Source organism: Larimichthys crocea, chromosome VII, assembly GCF_000972845.2.
Source record: "Larimichthys crocea isolate SSNF chromosome VII, L_crocea_2.0, whole genome shotgun sequence".
Lineage (NCBI taxonomy): Eukaryota > Metazoa > Chordata > Actinopteri > Sciaenidae > Larimichthys > Larimichthys crocea.
In genome coordinates this window covers 22,586,270-22,603,548 of record NC_040017.1, presented here as the reverse complement: position 1 = coordinate 22,603,548, position 17,279 = coordinate 22,586,270, and the positions used below count along the sequence as shown (strand labels likewise).

Below are 17,279 nucleotides of genomic sequence, written 5' to 3'. Positions count from 1 at the left end.
TTAAAATGTTCTAAGAAAAGTGGCTTACATAATCACGTGGAGAGTCGCTGTGTGCAAGGACAAGAGGGGTGGATGATGAGTAAGAGAAAGAAATAAAGGGAGGAGAAATGGGGGAATGTTTTCATGCACTTGCAATAATGGAATTCATGTGGTTGTACACCTTGAGGATTCCTATGCTAACTATAGAAAGGGACTAGTATGGGATGCACCACACAAAAAGAAATTTTGCAGAATTGTATTGATTGACTCGTATGTCTTTTCCTCCAGCTGGATGTACTGTTTGGGAACTTGCCAGAAATGGTGGAGTTCCAGGTTGAATTTCTCAAGACTCTGGAAGATGGGACCAGACTGGTTCCAGATCTAGAGAAGCTAGAGAAAGTGGATCAGTTCAAGGTATACCTTCTCTTCGTAAAAAAACCTCCACCAAAATATACGACTAGCAATAAGCATTTAAAACGCCCACAAACTCTTTTTATAACCGCTGGTTGGGTAACCTCTCTTCTGTTTTCCACAGAAAATCCTCTTCTCCCTGGGAGGCTCTTTCCTGTACTATGCAGACCGTTTTAAGATCTACAGTGCTTTCTGCGCCAGCCACACCAAAGTCCCTAAGGTCCTTGTAAAGGGTGAGTAAATACGCTCTTGGGGCGACATTCCTCTTTGCCTCAAAAGGAGAGGATGTATTTATCCATCAACCATCTGCCATATCCTGCAAGGATCCATAAATCTGCTCTGTAGAGTTGTCAGCCAAACAGTTGTCCATTTGACCTCTGCATACTTTGAAGCTGGTGGCTCCCAGAGCTAAAAGACAACATTATTTGATCTATATAATGAGCAATGTTGAACAGTCTGTCCTCTTACTCGTACTCCCACTTCCTTAAACACTCAAGTAGTTGACTCACTGAATGTAAATGCAGTGAATAAAACATTCCACTTGTTAGTTATATAGTGAGGTGTTCTTTAGATAAAGCCATTTTTAAAGCGGTAAACAGAGTATGCTTGCCCATTTTCAGCTGCCCCTTTTAGATATTATGACTCATCTACAAAAACCCAGAACAGTTCAGTTCTTCTAACTTTGCTGTGGGTGATTTTTAATGCAAGACCAAGTGAAACGTAGACATTAGCTGTCTGAGTAGAATATTGTGTATGCAAACACCTCAGTTGTAGAAAGGAAAAATAAAAACATAGATAAGTTGTTCAGAAGTTGTGCAATAAGTGTTTTTATTGGTCATTTCAGCCAAAACCGATCCGGATTTCAAGGCCTTCCTGGATGAGCGCAACCCCAAGCAGCAGCACTCTTCCACCCTGGAGTCTTACCTGATCAAACCCATTCAGAGGGTGCTGAAGTATCCCCTCCTGCTGAAGGAGCTCTACTCTCTGACAGACCCAGACAGTGAGGAGCATTACCACCTGGATGGTAGGTTCTGGTAACAAGGCTCTTTGAGATGGTGAAATCCTTTTGATTGGGGGAGAATATGAGTGAATGTGTATGGTCACACCAATAAACCATGCCGTTCTCTGCGCTTTTACAGTTGCCATGAAAGCCATGAACAAAGTTGCCAGCCACATAAATGAGATGCAGAAGATCCATGAGGAGTTCGGAGCAGTGTTCGATCAGCTCATCACTGAGCAGAGCGGAGAGAAGAAAGAGGTACGTTAGACGAAAGTGGCTTTGCTCTATTCTGTCAAATAAGAAGTACATTGCTGATATTTTGTTGCTTTTGCCAGGTTGCTGATCTGTCAATGGGTGACCTGCTACTCCACACCAGTGTGACCTGGATCAACCCTCCTGCCTCCTTAGGAAAATGGAAGAAAGAGCCCCAGATGGCTACATTTGGTATGACGGGGATGATTCCTTTTTATAATTATGTCTGACTTGAGTAGTGACGCAAGCAAGCTTTTAATGAGAACTGTGTTTTCCCAATCCTTTTTTAGTGTTCAAAACGGCAGTGGTCTTTGTATGCAAGGACGGATCCAAGCAGAAGAAAAAAATGGTACTTTTTCACACAAGCAAGAAGCCAACACATTTACAATATAACCTATTTTGTTACACCAACATTGTAAATTTACTAAATTTGCCCATGTGCCAATTTTTATAATCAGCCCAGTGGGTCACCTGTAAAATATTAGAACAGGATGCAGCTCATTTGACAAGCATAGTTTTGTAGTTAACAAAATGTCTTTGTTTGAATGATTGTAGGGCGGCTCCCACCGAGTCTCAGTATCTTCAGAAGAAAAAGACCCTTTCCGATTCCGTCACATGATCCCAACCGATGCCCTTCAAGTCAGGTCCTTGGCCAATGCAGGTAGATTACTCAGTGAATGTTGTACAGTATTGTATTTGAACACTGACGATTAATGATTCTATGTTTAGAAAATCTTACTTGATTGTACATAAGATCACAAGTCCTTTATCCCTCCTCAGATGGTGAGGGCTCGGCTGTGTGTGAAATTGTCCATACAAAGTCTGAGTCAGAGGGAAGGCCAGAAAGGACATTTCAGCTGTGCTGTAGGTGAGGATCTCTTCTAATGGAGGTTGAATTCCACCGAGATTGAAGGTTGCACTGATACCGTCCTGTCTGCTGTTATCTACAAAGTGACAAACTGATAATGTGCCTTTCTATCTCCCTCAGCTCTCCGGAGAGCAGAAAAGACTTCCTGAAGACAGTCCATTCCATCTTGAGGGAAAAACACCGCCGGCAGCTCCTAAAAACGGAGAGTTTACCCCTCAACCAGCAGTATGTTCCCTTTGGAGGAAAGCGCCTTTGTGCCCTGAAGGGAGCCCGTCCTGCCATAAATAGAGCAGGTAAAATGCCAGTCTGCGGCTGCATTCACCCTTCAGCACCTAGTGTTCCCATCCTGAATTTGTTCCTTACCTGATACAGAGAGGATGCCTTGGTGTAATGAACAAAAAGGTTTCTCATACAGCTACTTCGGAAAATGTGAAAAATCGCATTATGTTATAACCATAATCAAGGGCTTTGAATCCATGTAAATGCAGTGTAATGCCTTGAAAATGTTGATGCTGTAGTCATTTCTAATATTGTTTTTTTTTTGCAGCATCTGCCCCAACCAGGACTCTAGGCAGGAGGAAGTTGGTGCGCAACCGTTTCACCATAGACACAGACATTGTTTTTGATGGTGAGCCCGAACAGGACCTTGGTTCCCCACAGGAGCCTGACTCAAATCAGCTGCAGCAGAGTGATGAATCAGATAAACAGCAGCCTGAGTTAGCCGGTGACACAGACCGCTGGGTGGAAGAACAGTTCGACCTAGAAGAATACGAAGACCAAGAAGAGGTGAAGGAGACGGACATCCTCAGTGACGACGATGACGAGTTCAGCCAGACACCCAGAACACCATCGGCTGAGGTTGACCTGGAAGCCCCTGTCATGGCTTTGTCCTTGGCGAGTGAGGAAACGGAGGAGAGTGAAAGCCTCCAGTCCCCAACAGTCAGTGAGACACCGGAAGATCTGAAGCAGAGCGTCGTGATGGATGACAACGTGGAACAAACTGAGAAGGATGAGATTTGGGTACGAAGGGAGCAATCTGGTTTGTCTCCAGACTGTGGCACATAAAAGTATGAGTGTCTTAAACAGCTTTACGTAAGCTCCATAAGGATCAGTCATCAATCTTCACAAACAATGCATGGGCATTGACGTATATCGCACAGCTAGTATAAGATATATCCTTCCTTACCTTACTTTTGCTGAATGCTTTTTGTACAGGTAAGATCACTATTGGAGCAATACAGGAATCCGGAATGAGGGGGCTTTATCCCAAATCAAATGCTGTCACACAGAAGTCAAGTGTAAGCTTTGAGAGATGAACTAATGGTACAATCATGGAGTCTAATCAGTTGCTTTGATTGGCATGGTTTGCACATTTAGGCAGCATTCTGTAGTCCTGCCTGCTGTTGCCAAATTTGGGTATTGTGAGAACATTAATATTTGTTATGTCTGTGTGACTCAGAGATATTATCATAGTTAAGGGCTGTATATTATTTGTCCTTAAATAAATAGAATAAATAATTGCAAAGGACAGTCTTGTCTTTTCATAGTTTACTGTAATTGTACATTTTCACATGAATATACACTGACATGTTTTGGGAACAGATTTCTTGGTTATGTATCATATACGACTTTGACTTAAAGCTATCTTTTTAGCCTGGAAAATATTTTGGTTGTTCTCGTTACATTTAATAGCAGAATTATGTAATTAGCCCCGTGTCACAGAGGCTAGGGGATTTTAATTTGTTTTAACTTAACATAATCCTGTTTTACTTGAATTTGCTGTTTCATGTTTTTGTTTACTGTGAAACTATTTTCTTGCATTATTTTTTTTTGTGTTTTTGCTCTTCAGTATTGCCATTTTAAGAACGCTCGATGTTACATTTCTTTCTTACCACTGTGTGCACACTCTGAATTTGCACATCAGCTATTTTAAAAAAAGGTCTTGTGTGTTCAAAAAAAAAGTTCACTGGTAATGGATTACAAAGCAAGATTTTGTTTTGTTTTTATTTATTCATATGTAAATTAATTTGTTAGCAAAAACATCTTTTTTTTCCATAAAGAAAGTCCAAATTTGCTCAAGCAATCAAGGGAGAAGACTTGCCGTATGCCTGAACAGTGAAAGAAGTCATACTTGTAAAACAACTCATTATGCTACTAAGACTGCATTTTTATTACTGTGTGTATATAGAAAATGTATTGATATCATAAATACAGTTGTTTCCTACTTATAATTCAAATTGCCTCTCTGTAGTCATTCACTGGTTTGTGTGGTTTTATTCAGCAACAACTTCTTCCCTGCAGTTCTGCAAACATCTCTGCAAAACAATTTAGCAATGTGAGAAAAACACAAATGCCCAATGTGCTCAGACATGCCCGAGAACAACAAAACCAAAACAGCTAATCAATGCTCTCTCCTGCCTCAAAGCAACCCACAACAGACAATTCCAGGAATAAAAACTGAACCTTCAAAAAGACACAAGGAGCCACTTTGTGTGTTTGCAAGCCATGCCTCATTAAGTTTCTAAATCTTGGTGAATGTGCTAAAACCTCTATCACAGGCAGGATAAGGAATGTTTGTAGTCTCACTTGGGGAAAACAAGCCATGCTCAGGCATATAAAAAGCAGCTGAGAAATACAGATTACTGAAAAGTAAAATTATCTTCAGAAATGCTCCATGATGTCTACAATGAAGAATAAAGTGCATCAATCAGTGCATTGCTCAGCAGTACCAAAGACAGATAAAATGATATAAAACGAACCCCCTGTAATAAATGGTAGGAAAATGTGACCTCATGGTGCTGTATAAATATTTTTTGAGCCAATCATTGTTTATTCTGAAGATGATTATTCATGTTAAAAAAACAGTGAGTGTTTTTGAGGGTCAGCTTGTGATTTCCTCTTTTCTCAAAGATGTTTTTCTTTGTCTGACAAATGTCATCATGCTTTTGGAGAGAGGAAATGCATTACAAAAACACTAAAATAAAGTGACTGAGGGAACAACGTATGATGCCAATCACATAAAAAAATGAATTAACAAAGAGTAACAGTCATAGTAGTCTGATTACTCTCCATCAGGAAAATCAATTGAGAACAGCTAGAGAACATCAGAAGGAAAACCACAAAGTTTGACCAAAACAAGCGAAATAGTTGTTGGATTGGAGTCAAAATGATTTAAAATCTGTTATTTTATGGTAGAAAAGCTGCATAATGGTTTAACTGCCACTGACTGGAAGACATTTATATGGGATTTGTTCCACAACCAAACAAAAAAATCGACTTAAATCAAGATCCCTCCAATTTTAACAAGAACTAAACCTCGTGAGCACACTTGGAATTAATGGTGGGCTATTGTATTGTAAAGTACAATAGAAAACGTGTTCCCACAGGTGGTATCACCAGGGCACAGAAACTAAGTAATAATTGTCACACACTTTAAGCGTTAATGATAGGCATGTATGAAAAAGAACAGTTATGGTAAAAAAAAACAATTTTATCAGCAATTTAAAGCTGACATGGGATAAATAACATGGCTGCAAATGCCCTGGGCACTATAATCTATGGTTCTCATAGCTCCATCTTCTTGTTTTTGTACCTGAGCTCTGTAGACATCCTGTCATCCAGGCTCATTCCTCTTCACCAGCCCCTCTCACACACACACGTCAATCACCAACCCACGGTAAAAGCTCTGCTGCTCCTTCAGATAACAGGAAAAGATCACTTCAGACTTCATTGTTCTATAGACGTGCAGCCCCACTATCTGCTGCAGTGCTGAATGACAGTGTTGACATGTTTTTTTTTGTTTTGTTGCCAAAGGAACAGATGCATATCCTAGCTGAGATAAAGTGGTACAAGCTTGATTTATGAAATTCTCTTTTTATTTGCCCGAGACAGATAATAGCTCAATCTTTTGTCTACAAATGAACAGTAAATTAAAAGCGATAGTGGGCAGGGGAAGAAAAGGGAATTGTGGGCAATTAATTTCTTTGAAAATGTGATGTGAATTTTATTGTGGCCCAGGAGTGTGTAGTCACACTTACAAACAGCAGGTGGCACACACAGTAAAGTGATGTGCTGGTGCGAGTACATCTACAATAGACATCTACAATGGTCTACTTAGTTACTTCACTTTACATCAGATTTTTAAATCACATCCATCTTACATCTATATCTTACACTTCCAATACTGCCACTGAACAGGTCATACATCTACAGAAAACACAGCATGTTTGATGTGTTTGACTTCACAGCTACTCCGCATGTGAGAATCTGTTTACGTTTGAAGCAGCTGAGCATGTTGTGATAGTATCACTCAGTAAACCAGATCAACAGGCTTTCCAGTTTCTGTTCCTGTTTTATGACCTCTCCTACATATCTACATCTCTCCCTCCCTTCCTCCCTTCCTCCCTCTCTCTCTTTCCGTTTCTGTCTCCTGAACTGAATTTTGAATATAGGAGTGGCTTTTGTGAATTCCCCTGTTGTTTTGAAACATGTCCACCATTTCTGCAATAAGTACATCTACCTGGTCCTGTTAAAACATTATTTAGCCGTAGTTAAAGTAAGTCAAAATTGCCGATGTACGAAGTAAAAAGAAAAAAAAAAGAAAAAATCCCATGAAGCACATAAATGGTTGTATTGATTTTTACTCATCTCTTTCTAATGAGTATGGCCAATGTGAGATCTTTCTAAAATGACACTGTAAATTCTCCATTCTTAATGAAAAGCGTTGATTAGCCTCATGCTTCAGTCATGCAGAAGTTGACAGATTTATGCTTCTAGCACAGGTAAAGAGAAGTGGTAAAAGTAGAATGTTTTTTTTTAAACCAAATTTGAGAAAAATGCTGCTTTTCTGCGACGCTCACATACAGACACACATTCAGTATTAAGGTCACGGCCTATCCTGACGAATTGACAAACATCAAGATGCCTATTAAGTCTGGGCTTGCTCAGAAAACAAAGTGTGTGTGTGTGTGTGTCTTGCCCTTTGGGATGACCACACATACAGTTTCTCATGTGCCATATTTCTGTCCAGGGTTGGCAGACTGATTTTGAAAAAGGAGTCTGACTCTTCAATGACATTTATCTCGAAAGAGGTTTTCTTTGCAGCGTCCTTTATCAATAATATTAACAGCTAAATTAAATATCATATGAACCTGGTAATTTGGGTACAGGATGGCAATACAGTACCTTAAAAGGAAAAATTACAACCAAAATGTTTTGAGAGGTCAAAAGGTTTTTACAAGCCCGGCTATGACATATGTGTAACACAGGTCAAGTCAACACAAACCAGTAAAGTGACATTGTAGGCATGGCGAGATACTCCCTGATACAACTCTGTAAGACGGATTGGCTGGGCACGGTTTTCTTCAGACGATTCATGGGAGACAAGACTGCACTTTTCCCTGAACCATGAGAGCCAAGTTGGAGGTCTTAGCCCTGGTCCTGGGCTTCATCGGCCTGATTGGGACCATAACTGTCACTGCCCTGCCCATGTGGAGGGTCTCTGCTTTCATTGGTGCCAATCTCATCGTCATGGAGGAACTCTGGGAGGGCTTGTGGATGAACTGCTACAGACAGGCTGACATCAAGATGCAGTGCAAAGTGTATGACTCGCTGCTAATTCTCCCATCAGAGCTGCAGGCAGCAAGGGGGTTCATGTGCGTCTCCATAGTCCTGGTTGTCATCTCCCTGATCATCACAGGATGTGGGACCAAGAAGAGCAACTGTTGTGGCGACAATATGAGATCCAAGAACATTACCCTGGCCATAGGAGGTAGTTTTTTTCTGCTTTCCTTTTTGACAACAATCATCCCCGTCAGCTGGGTGGGCCATACTATCATCAGCAGATTCTACAACCCAAATGTGGTAGACTCTCAGAAGCGGGAGCTAGGGGAAGCCCTCTTCATTGGCTGGGGCACCTCTGGTATTCTGCTGATCACCGGGATCATACTTCTGTTGCGTTACTGCAAACGTAGCTCAAAGGATGAAGAGCCCTACAGTGACGCCTATCTTATGGCAGCAACAGACATAAAGAAAGAGGAGAGTGTGCACCTGGAGAGGAAACCATCCAGCTTTTATAAAACTCAAGAGTATGTGTGAAGAACTGACTATACTGTCTGAAATTCATGTACAAATTCCACTACACATACATGACTCATTAGACCACAAGATGATGAGTGTGCAGATTTAGTCTAAATGTATGTTTTAATGCCAACGACTGTTTAAATGACTAATGTACTTTGTGTTCTTATTGCACTATAAATGGTTCTCATCGCCATTTTTTGCACCAAAATATTTGAGTGGTATTTAATGTACATACATGTAATAAAACTATTTGCAAAGTATTTGGATATATTTATTTGCTCAGTGCTTCAACAATGCAACAGATTTCTGCAATTTCATGCCTTCATATCACTTGGTCTCTTTTAACTTCATAGCTGTTATTATTAGTTGTTAATAATAATAATAATAATAATAATAATAATAATAATAATAATAATAATAATAATAATAATAATAATAATAATAACAACAACAACTAATACTAACAAAAATTATTATTCATTTTTTGTAGTGCATCACTTGTATATTTCCACTACTCTTCCCACAAAAACATAAAATACACACTTCAGCTAAACACATAACACTGCAGAAACCCCTCAGTTTGACTTTTCACTTATTTTTCTTGCACTAAAAACTAAAAGTAAAAACTGCATGGACAAATATCCACACGCCCACACACACACACCCTGTTTTTTTATGCTTGAGAGGGCAGGAAGACTTCAGTGTGACAAGGTGAGAACTGCTGACAAACTACTGCGTTACAATGAAACTAATCCTGCTCAAGTTTCTGTGCGCAACACCTTTTCATCAGCTCTGTTTACATATAAAGGAGGAGAGACATCTGTGATGATACTATCGGCTTTCAGTTTAAGATAAAAGATCCATCACCTAAATACATTATTGTAACCACCATCACTTTTTAATTTTCTTGTTTCACATAATGCTGCATATTGAAAATGAAGGAACAAACATTTTATACCAATAGTTCTTCCGAGATAAGAAAGGTTTATTTATTTTTTTATAGTACACTTAACTATCCTGTTTGCCATCTAAATGTTCTTTAATTTACAAAAAATGTTTTCTGTAGTACTGAAAAAATGTTGAAATGTCTCCTGGCTAAACTTTAAAAGAACTAAGCATACATTAATCAACTGTGGCTTTACACAGTGATTTAATTTGGTTTTGATTAAGTTTCACAAGATTAAATGGTTGATCGTTAGTAGCTGCAGTTGTATTTGCATTCAAAAAAAAGCAGGACACTTTGGTGTGTCTCCTCTTAGCTGGTTGTAAAGCAGCTCAACCAGTAAGGTTGCATTGCATCGTTCGTTAGCATTTTTTTGTGGGTGTATAAGTTCCTTGACTTGCTCATCTGCTCAGATTTGTTTCCTGAGCTGTGAGGGTGCAGCCAAAGGTCCGTCTTTGGCTCTCTGCGTGATAGCCGCAATGGCCTCTTACACTGCTTACAGTGGCTACAGCAAGCCACCCCAATCTTATGCAGGATCTTACTACGATGAGAAGCAGGCCCAGGCTTATGCAGATTATCAAGACTCTGTATATGAGGAAAAAAAGAGAATTGAGAAGAAGGACCGCAAGGAGGCCATCTGTTGTGAGGTAGTGGCCATCGTCCTTGGTTTCATTGGACTAATCGGAGTGGCAGCTGTGACAGGCCTGCCGATGTGGAAGGTAACAGCCTTTATCGAGGAGAACATAATTGTCATGGAGACCCGCTGGGAGGGTTTGTGGATGAACTGCTACAGACAAGCCAACATCAGGATGCAGTGTAAGGTGTACGATTCTCTCCTGTTTCTTCCCGCGGACCTCCAGGCTGCTAGGGGTCTAATGTGCGCCGCAGTGGCAGTGACATGCTTCGCCCTCATCGTCTCAGCAGTGGGGATGAAGTGTACCAAAGTGGTGGACCACAGGGCGCGCACCAAGCATGTTGTTCTTGTGGCTGGAGGCTGTCTGTTCCTGTTGGCCTGTGTTACTACCCTAATCCCCGTGTCTTGGACTGGCCATGTCATCATCAGGGATTTCTACAACCCTCTTCTGATCGATGCCCAGCGCCGAGAGCTTGGGGAGGCTCTTTACATCGGTTGGGTGACCTCAGCTTTTCTTTTCACTGCCGGAGTGATCCTGCTATGCCGTCATGCTCCTCACACCCAGGAGCCAGATGAGAGGATTGAATACAACCCTGGAAATATCTACCAACCGGGATACGCATACCAACCAGCATACACCTACCAACCAGCATATACCTACCAGCCTCCCTATTCTGCACCCCCGCCAGGATCTGTAGCATACACACCAAGCCAGTACTAGAGAGCGAAGACGTGAAGACAACTGTGGACTTTTTAAAATTTTTTTTTTTAAACTTGCCAAAATTTGGCATATTTGAATGAGGAGAATCATTGACTAAAATCACCAAAGGCTGTTGCTGGAAATGGCTAAATCTTTCATTATTTTCTCAAAGAAGGCAAAGTGTATTGCAGAGATTTAAAATTCATTATGAAACTGACTGTGCTATGATGATGATACAATGTGCCGAATTACTGTATTCTTTGTTCCATATGCTTACACTAAATTATACCAATCATTCAGAGTATTTGTAATTTTTAATACTACAATAGTTAACAGTTGATATCACTGTCTTTACAGCCTCTGCTGACATGCGCTTTGAGAACTAATTATGCACTAGGCCTTTTCAGATAATATACCTCTGAATAATGTGTTGACTGTTCAAGATTTTGTTGTAAATATATGTTCTTTTTTAAAATGCTGGCCTAAATATAAGTTTTGGTATCCAATAAAGGGATAAAGTTGAGGAAAAAAATGAATTGTGTTGTTCTGTTTTTATCTTATATTTTATAATATTTTCCAGTTAAATTGAAAGATTCTTTTTAAAAACTGATCAAGAAGTAAGGGTGAAGTATTACTTCCTGCCAAAAGCTCATGTGATTTTCTGGGATACCAAAGATCCCACTGAAACTGCTCCTGTTTCACCAACTGTTGTGTAAGTGAAAAGATATGTTTAGTCCATTGTTTTCAGTTTCCACAGACGACAATGTGCCTAAACTAGTAAAACCAGACTGTTCACACTGGTCCACCCACAATGCAAACCTGGCAAGAGACTGTTGTTGAACCAAGTCAGAGCTGTAACAGCCAGCTTCTTTCTGCTCACAGATAAGACACAAGAGACCCAGACAAGAAATCTAATACTGACAGTGACACATGAGAACAAAGGCATTACCCCCATCCTATGACACATAGACACACACACCCACATACACCAGATAACACAGAGTTTCTAAATGCTCATTTTGCTAATATTGTGTCTGCAGTCCCATTTCAGTTCTATTTCTTAGAGATATGCAGTAACACAAGGGACCCCACAGTGGTGAATGAATTTAGGTTGAAATAGGACAAAGAATAAGCTCAGCCCCAGAGCTGTCTGATGTCTATGATATCAGTCTTTAATATATGCATATTCAAAAAATGCTTCTTGTTTCTTAATCAACACTTAAAAAAAAAAGTGTGCTCTGAGAATGTAAACTGAGACTTCTGAATAAACAAAGTGGCAGCTTAAAGAAGCTCCTGTGGTAGGTGTACAAAGAAAAAAACCGCCTGGGGGATTGTGTTTCCTAGTAACGGGTCGCAATTCCCACCTCTCCCATTCTTTCATCCTGCCTACTGGGAGGAGGAAGTACAGGTGAACATCTAGCTGCTCCTCCTCCTCCACTGGGATGCAAAGCCGCTCAACAGAGGGAATCTACTGCTTCCTACTATAGTAACACGGTGTCCGCAAATTATTGCACGTATGAGCTTGGAGGAATAACGAGGACAGGATGGCCAACTCTGCACTGGAGATAGTGGGTCTGTTGGTGACCATCATTGGGCTGATTGGAGCAGCGGCAAGCACCGGGATGCCAATGTGGCGAGTCACCGCGTTCATTGGGGAAAACATTATTGTGTTTGAGACGCGCTACGAGGGTCTGTGGATGAATTGCTTTCGGCAGGCTGACATCAGAATGCAGTGTAAGGTGTACGACTCTCTCCTTGCCTTGCCCCCTGACCTACAAGCAGCAAGGGGACTTATGTGCTGCGCCCTGGCACTCGGTGGTCTCGGTCTGCTGATCAGTTTGGTGGGACTGCAGTGCACATCGTGTATTGAAAACAACGATCGGGCAAAGCGTTTCGTCCTAATCATTGCGGGAGTCATGATCATCATGGCTTGCATCTGTGTGATTATCCCCGTGTCTTGGACGGGTCATGTCATTATAAGGGATTTCTACAACCCCTTGTTGATCGACGCCCAGCGCAGGGAGCTCGGAGAGGCCTTGTACATCGGCTGGGTGGCATCCGCCTTCCTGTTTTTTGGAGGATGCATGTTTGTTTGTTGCAATCTGCAGTCTGAAGAAAAAGGTTCTGAGAGGTACATGTATTCAACAGCCTCTGACTACATACCCTATCCTCCACAGCCTCTACAGCCTATGCAGCCTCTACAGCCCCAACAGCTGGTACTACTTCCCCAACCACAACCCCGGCCTCAGCCAATGCTGTCAAGACATCCATCAACCAACTACAGCTACCACTCCAGATATCCTTCAGTACGCAGCGGGGTGGCTTATCTCTGAACACTTAAAACTGACTGAGGTAATGAGGATCACAGTTATGGTCACAATATTCAAGGGATTTTCTTTTTAATACAGGGTTTTCTAAGCACTGCAATCTATGACACATTTCAAATGACACGAAAAAAGAACAGATTTCAATAAATACATTAAGCTTTAATGCAAATGAATGTCCATTTTAAATCAATCTTTTTATACACGAGGAGTACTTAATGTCTTGTTAAAGAGCACTAGTTACAGAATCTTGATATCAAACGATAATAATAATTATAACCTTGTCTGTGAAAGCTTCCATTACTTTGATGTGTGTTGTATAATGAAATTTTATACTGATAGCCTTTTTTGTATATTCATGTTATCAATTGTGTCTGAGTATGCTGTATATAACATTTCAAGTTTCACCGCTGTGTAACGTGACACAAGTGTATTTGTGTTTACTGTTGTGTACACGGATACACTTTGTCAGTAATGCTATTTGTTGTTGACACAGGAGTTACGTAGTCATATAAACAGTTCATCCTGTAGATATTTCAACACCTTTTCCCTAAACAACAGCTGTGTATTCAAATTTATACCCCTCACCCCGTCAACATAACACACACACACATACAAAATGTTTGAGAATCAAACATCGGTAGAGCCAAAACGACCTCTCACACTCACTGCTTCAACAGTGAGTATAGTATAGTATCAAGTAAAACAAAGGCAGGTTACAATCAACTATATTGGTGACTGATTGTGTGAGTCTAAAACATTTTGTGTGTCTATATTTAATCACTTTGTGTAGGTCTTTGTTCAAAATCGGTATGATGCCCCGGAGCGCTTGGAAACCGATGTTACTGAACAAATGGCTAACTAAACATGAGACGTTCGTTTAAGACTGCTTGTTGAAGGTGTGGAAACTTTACCTGACCTACTGTGTGTAAAGAAGCCCGACCGAAACGAGCTGACGGCATAATCATGTGATCAGAATTTGCAAGTCACTTTGAATGGAGACACCTGAGAGCTTTAGACCAAAACCTGTTTAGTTCATTTCAAGGTTGACTCCGGCTCTTCAGTCAAGTGTATTACCAGTTTAATTATTGGGTCGCTTCATTTCACTTTGAGTTTAAAAACAAGCTCCAATTAAAATTATACCCATAGAATCTAAACTCCTTAAACACTGGATGTAATTATATATTCAAACAGAGAACGGGAATCTGCACAATGTTAAGGTCATTTCAATGATGTTTCATACTGAAAATCTGTGGTGATGTAATGACAATTGCTTAAGATGACACCAAATAAACTGTATTTGGACTCTGACATGAACTCCCTCTCTGTTCCATCACCTTGATAGTCAGCTCTGCCCCCCTGTGGACAGCAGAAGTACTGCAGGAGATAATTTACTACATTGTATATTTGTTGGCTTTGGATTTTTTCTTTTTTAAATCACATATTATAAAGTAGAATCAAACACGGCAAATGACAAATTCTTTCTGAAGTTTTGAGCGGTTACTGGTATTTCTGGTCTTGTTGGTGTTTACTGCTGGCGAAGCTGATTACAGATATACCACTATAGCCAGAGGAACCATAAACACAAAATAAGCAGAGATCCTCTTTACCCCCATTGCTCTGAGCCAACCAGATGACCGCAAAGCATCTTTCCCATAACAAACTAGTTCTCAGAGCATACAAACTGCATCAGATGAGAAGATCCTCGCTGCCTTGCACACGTCTGACTTTTGAGATGTTGTACTAAAGGCACTGGAATTTGTTGTCAGCGTGAGATAACCTAATTTTGAATTTGGACAATGGTTCAAGGTGTTTCAGAGATAGCCGCAATGTGCGTCGGCTTGATCGGGCTGATTGGGGCGGCGGCTACTACAGGGATGCCAATGTGGAAGGTGACAGCTTTCATTGGAGAGAACATAATTGTGATGGAAACTCGCTGGGAGGGATTGTGGATGAACTGCTACAGACAGGCCAACATCAGGATGCAGTGTAAGGTGTACGACTCCCTGCTGTTCCTGCCCCCGGAGTTACAGGCAGCCAGGGGTCTGATGTGCTGTTCTCTGGCCTTATCGGGACTGGGGCTCCTTGTGGGTCTGGCAGGAATGCAGTGCATTTCCTGTTTTCAGGGTAATGATAGAGCCAAGACCATTATCCTGATGGTTGCAGGTTGTATGCAGTTCTTGGCCTGTATCTGTGTCTTTATCCCTGTATCATGGACTGGTCATGTCATCATTAGGGATTTTTACAACCCTTTGCTAATTGATGCCCAGAGGAGAGAGCTGGGAGAGGCTCTCTACATCGGTTGGGTCACTGGTGCCTTCCTATTTGCCTCAGCCATGCTGTTCGTCTGCCGCCGTATGCCCTCGGACAAAGGCTCATTCGATGTGTACCACCCGACCAACTTGCTCAGTTACAAGCAAACACCTGGTAGGCTAACTCCAGTGAGATATAATCCTGTCTCGACTCTTTCCAGCCTCCGATCCACTGCATATCAACCTTCTCTGCAAAACAACGCCTCTGTTGGACAACAACTTGTGACACCACTGCAAAATGTCCCTCAAGTAATGACAAACGATGGAAGACTAATCAATCATGTTGTCTACCCGGAAAATGGATCATTATATCACAGCAACATGGATCACCGTTCCTCTATGCGGAGTTCTAATTACGTTGGAAGCCTGTATACGCCTGGCAACTCCTTGTACATAAGCCAAAACGCCACACCATATTCACTGAGTTACACCGGCAATCCCACCACAGCATCCTTCCAGTCCAGTTTTCATCCGGTTCCACACACTCCTGTTTTCATTGGATACACAGCATCGAAAATTCATCCAGACTCTCACAGTGGAAGCAATCCTGGTGTTTATATATAAAGAAAAGTCACCAGTGGGTTTTGCCGCTGGTCAAACCTTCCAGACTCTACTCTACGCGCTATTCTTTTATCATCACAAGTTCATTTAAACTGCTCCAAATTAGTGGCACGATGAAGGTAAACTATATTATCTCTACTTGTATTACAATTATCCTGATGCTGATATTAATACACTTTTTATAATTTGTATTTAGCAAACAAGGTTGATCAGGTTGAACATAACTGCTGTTGTTGTTAGTGTAAATAAAGATGACATACTGTTTTTATGCAGCCCTGGCATGGGCTAACCTTTTTAAAACACAGATTTATGCGGAAAAAATCGGCTTGGAACAACATAGCACTGTTTTTCATCTTTGTAACCATCTGTTCATTATGTTTTTAAAATCTGTTGTTGTTATCATTGTACGCAATTCAGCACATTAGAATTTTAATGTACTTAACTATTAAGATGTCTTTGTAACCACTCAAATAGAGCTGTGCAGTGCAGCACATAATCAAATAACTTACTTATAGATGTGTTACAGTTTGTATTATTGTGTTACAGTTTGTATTAAAGATTTTGTAGGATGCAGCTGTTCGCTCAACAACTTTGGGTTTGTGTGTAATTCTTATGTTGCCCTGATGGATAGCAGTTTTACAAATATATTCAGATTGAGAATCTGTATTAGCCAATTAAGAATGTTTTTCTGCAAAAAATAAAAAATAAAAAAAGAAGAAATGTCCCTAAACTTTGTGGTAGCAGTATATGTATTGTTTGAATTATTGGTCCTTTACATTGACAGCTATTGAGCCAGGTAAATTTGCTTTGGATTAATAACAGCAAATTATTATTGCTTGCCAAAAATCACCACATGTTAAATTTTCCTGACAGTGCCAACACCATGTTGACCTGGACCAATCCGAGACAGTGTCATTATTCACCACAAGAGGACGCCAGAGAACGTGAATAGTGTCCTGAACCCTGCACAGACAGTGTAATCTCCACTGCTCACACTGCAGGTGTCAGAGGACTCATGCCTTCCACTGCATTTCATTAAGTGAAGCTGAGCATCTCCATATTTAAACACATTGAAAACATAAAAACCTGGTTTATACTGAAAGCCATAGAGGTGAATAATAAACATAACTCATTTTTTTCCCAATTGCACAGGATATATATGTTACAGGAAACGCCAATTGTGGATAGTCAGTGTGTAAACTGATAATTCTCAA

General features: G+C 40.7%; 5 protein-coding genes across 9 annotated transcripts in view; all 5 read left to right on the top strand.

Moving 5' to 3' along the window:
- tiam1b (TIAM Rac1 associated GEF 1b) overlaps nt 1-4,747 on the top strand; it is a 40,879-nt gene extending 36,132 nt beyond the window's left edge. For all 5 annotated transcript variants that reach the window (XM_027280076.1, XM_027280074.1, XM_027280075.1 and 2 more), the window contains 10 exons: nt 268-393; nt 515-623; nt 1,235-1,414; nt 1,530-1,648; nt 1,726-1,834; nt 1,933-1,991; nt 2,198-2,303; nt 2,423-2,510; nt 2,631-2,803; nt 3,058-4,747. In XM_027280076.1, the coding sequence (XP_027135877.1) occupies nt 268-393; nt 515-623; nt 1,235-1,414; nt 1,530-1,648; nt 1,726-1,834; nt 1,933-1,991; nt 2,198-2,303; nt 2,423-2,510; nt 2,631-2,803; nt 3,058-3,575 (1,587 nt within the window). In that variant the 3' untranslated portion in view covers nt 3,576-4,747. The remainder of the gene's footprint in view (nt 1-267; nt 394-514; nt 624-1,234; nt 1,415-1,529; nt 1,649-1,725; nt 1,835-1,932; nt 1,992-2,197; nt 2,304-2,422; nt 2,511-2,630; nt 2,804-3,057) is intronic.
- Nucleotides 4,748-7,872: 3,125 nt separating this feature from the next.
- On the top strand, nt 7,873-8,832 carry LOC104923283 (claudin-17). Its single transcript, XM_010736330.3, has one exon. It carries the CDS (start codon nt 7,917-7,919, stop codon nt 8,604-8,606), a length of 690 nt encoding a protein of 229 aa, XP_010734632.2. The 5' UTR covers nt 7,873-7,916; the 3' UTR covers nt 8,607-8,832.
- Nucleotides 8,833-9,933: 1,101 nt separating this feature from the next.
- cldn8.2 (claudin 8.2) lies at nt 9,934-11,404 on the top strand. The gene has a single exon (XM_010736329.3). It carries the CDS (start codon nt 10,014-10,016, stop codon nt 10,887-10,889), a length of 876 nt encoding a protein of 291 aa, XP_010734631.1. The 5' UTR covers nt 9,934-10,013; the 3' UTR covers nt 10,890-11,404.
- Nucleotides 11,405-12,313: 909 nt separating this feature from the next.
- cldn8.1 (claudin 8.1) lies at nt 12,314-14,474 on the top strand. The gene has a single exon (XM_010736328.3). The coding sequence runs from the start codon at nt 12,413-12,415 to the stop codon at nt 13,199-13,201; it is 789 nt and encodes a 262-aa protein (XP_010734630.2). The 5' UTR covers nt 12,314-12,412; the 3' UTR covers nt 13,202-14,474.
- Nucleotides 14,475-14,926: 452 nt separating this feature from the next.
- On the top strand, nt 14,927-16,711 carry LOC104923280 (claudin-8-like). The gene has a single exon (XM_027280080.1). The coding sequence runs from the start codon at nt 14,992-14,994 to the stop codon at nt 16,066-16,068; it is 1,077 nt and encodes a 358-aa protein (XP_027135881.1). The 5' UTR covers nt 14,927-14,991; the 3' UTR covers nt 16,069-16,711.
- Nucleotides 16,712-17,279: the final 568 nt, after the last annotated feature.

Coding starts and splice junctions, on each gene's coding strand:
- cldn8.1 (XM_010736328.3), top strand. CDS start 12,413: ATGGCCAACTCTGCACTGGAGATAGTGGGTCTGTTGGTGACCATCATT.
- LOC104923280 (XM_027280080.1), top strand. CDS start 14,992: ATGGTTCAAGGTGTTTCAGAGATAGCCGCAATGTGCGTCGGCTTGATC.
- cldn8.2 (XM_010736329.3), top strand. CDS start 10,014: ATGGCCTCTTACACTGCTTACAGTGGCTACAGCAAGCCACCCCAATCT.
- LOC104923283 (XM_010736330.3), top strand. CDS start 7,917: ATGAGAGCCAAGTTGGAGGTCTTAGCCCTGGTCCTGGGCTTCATCGGC.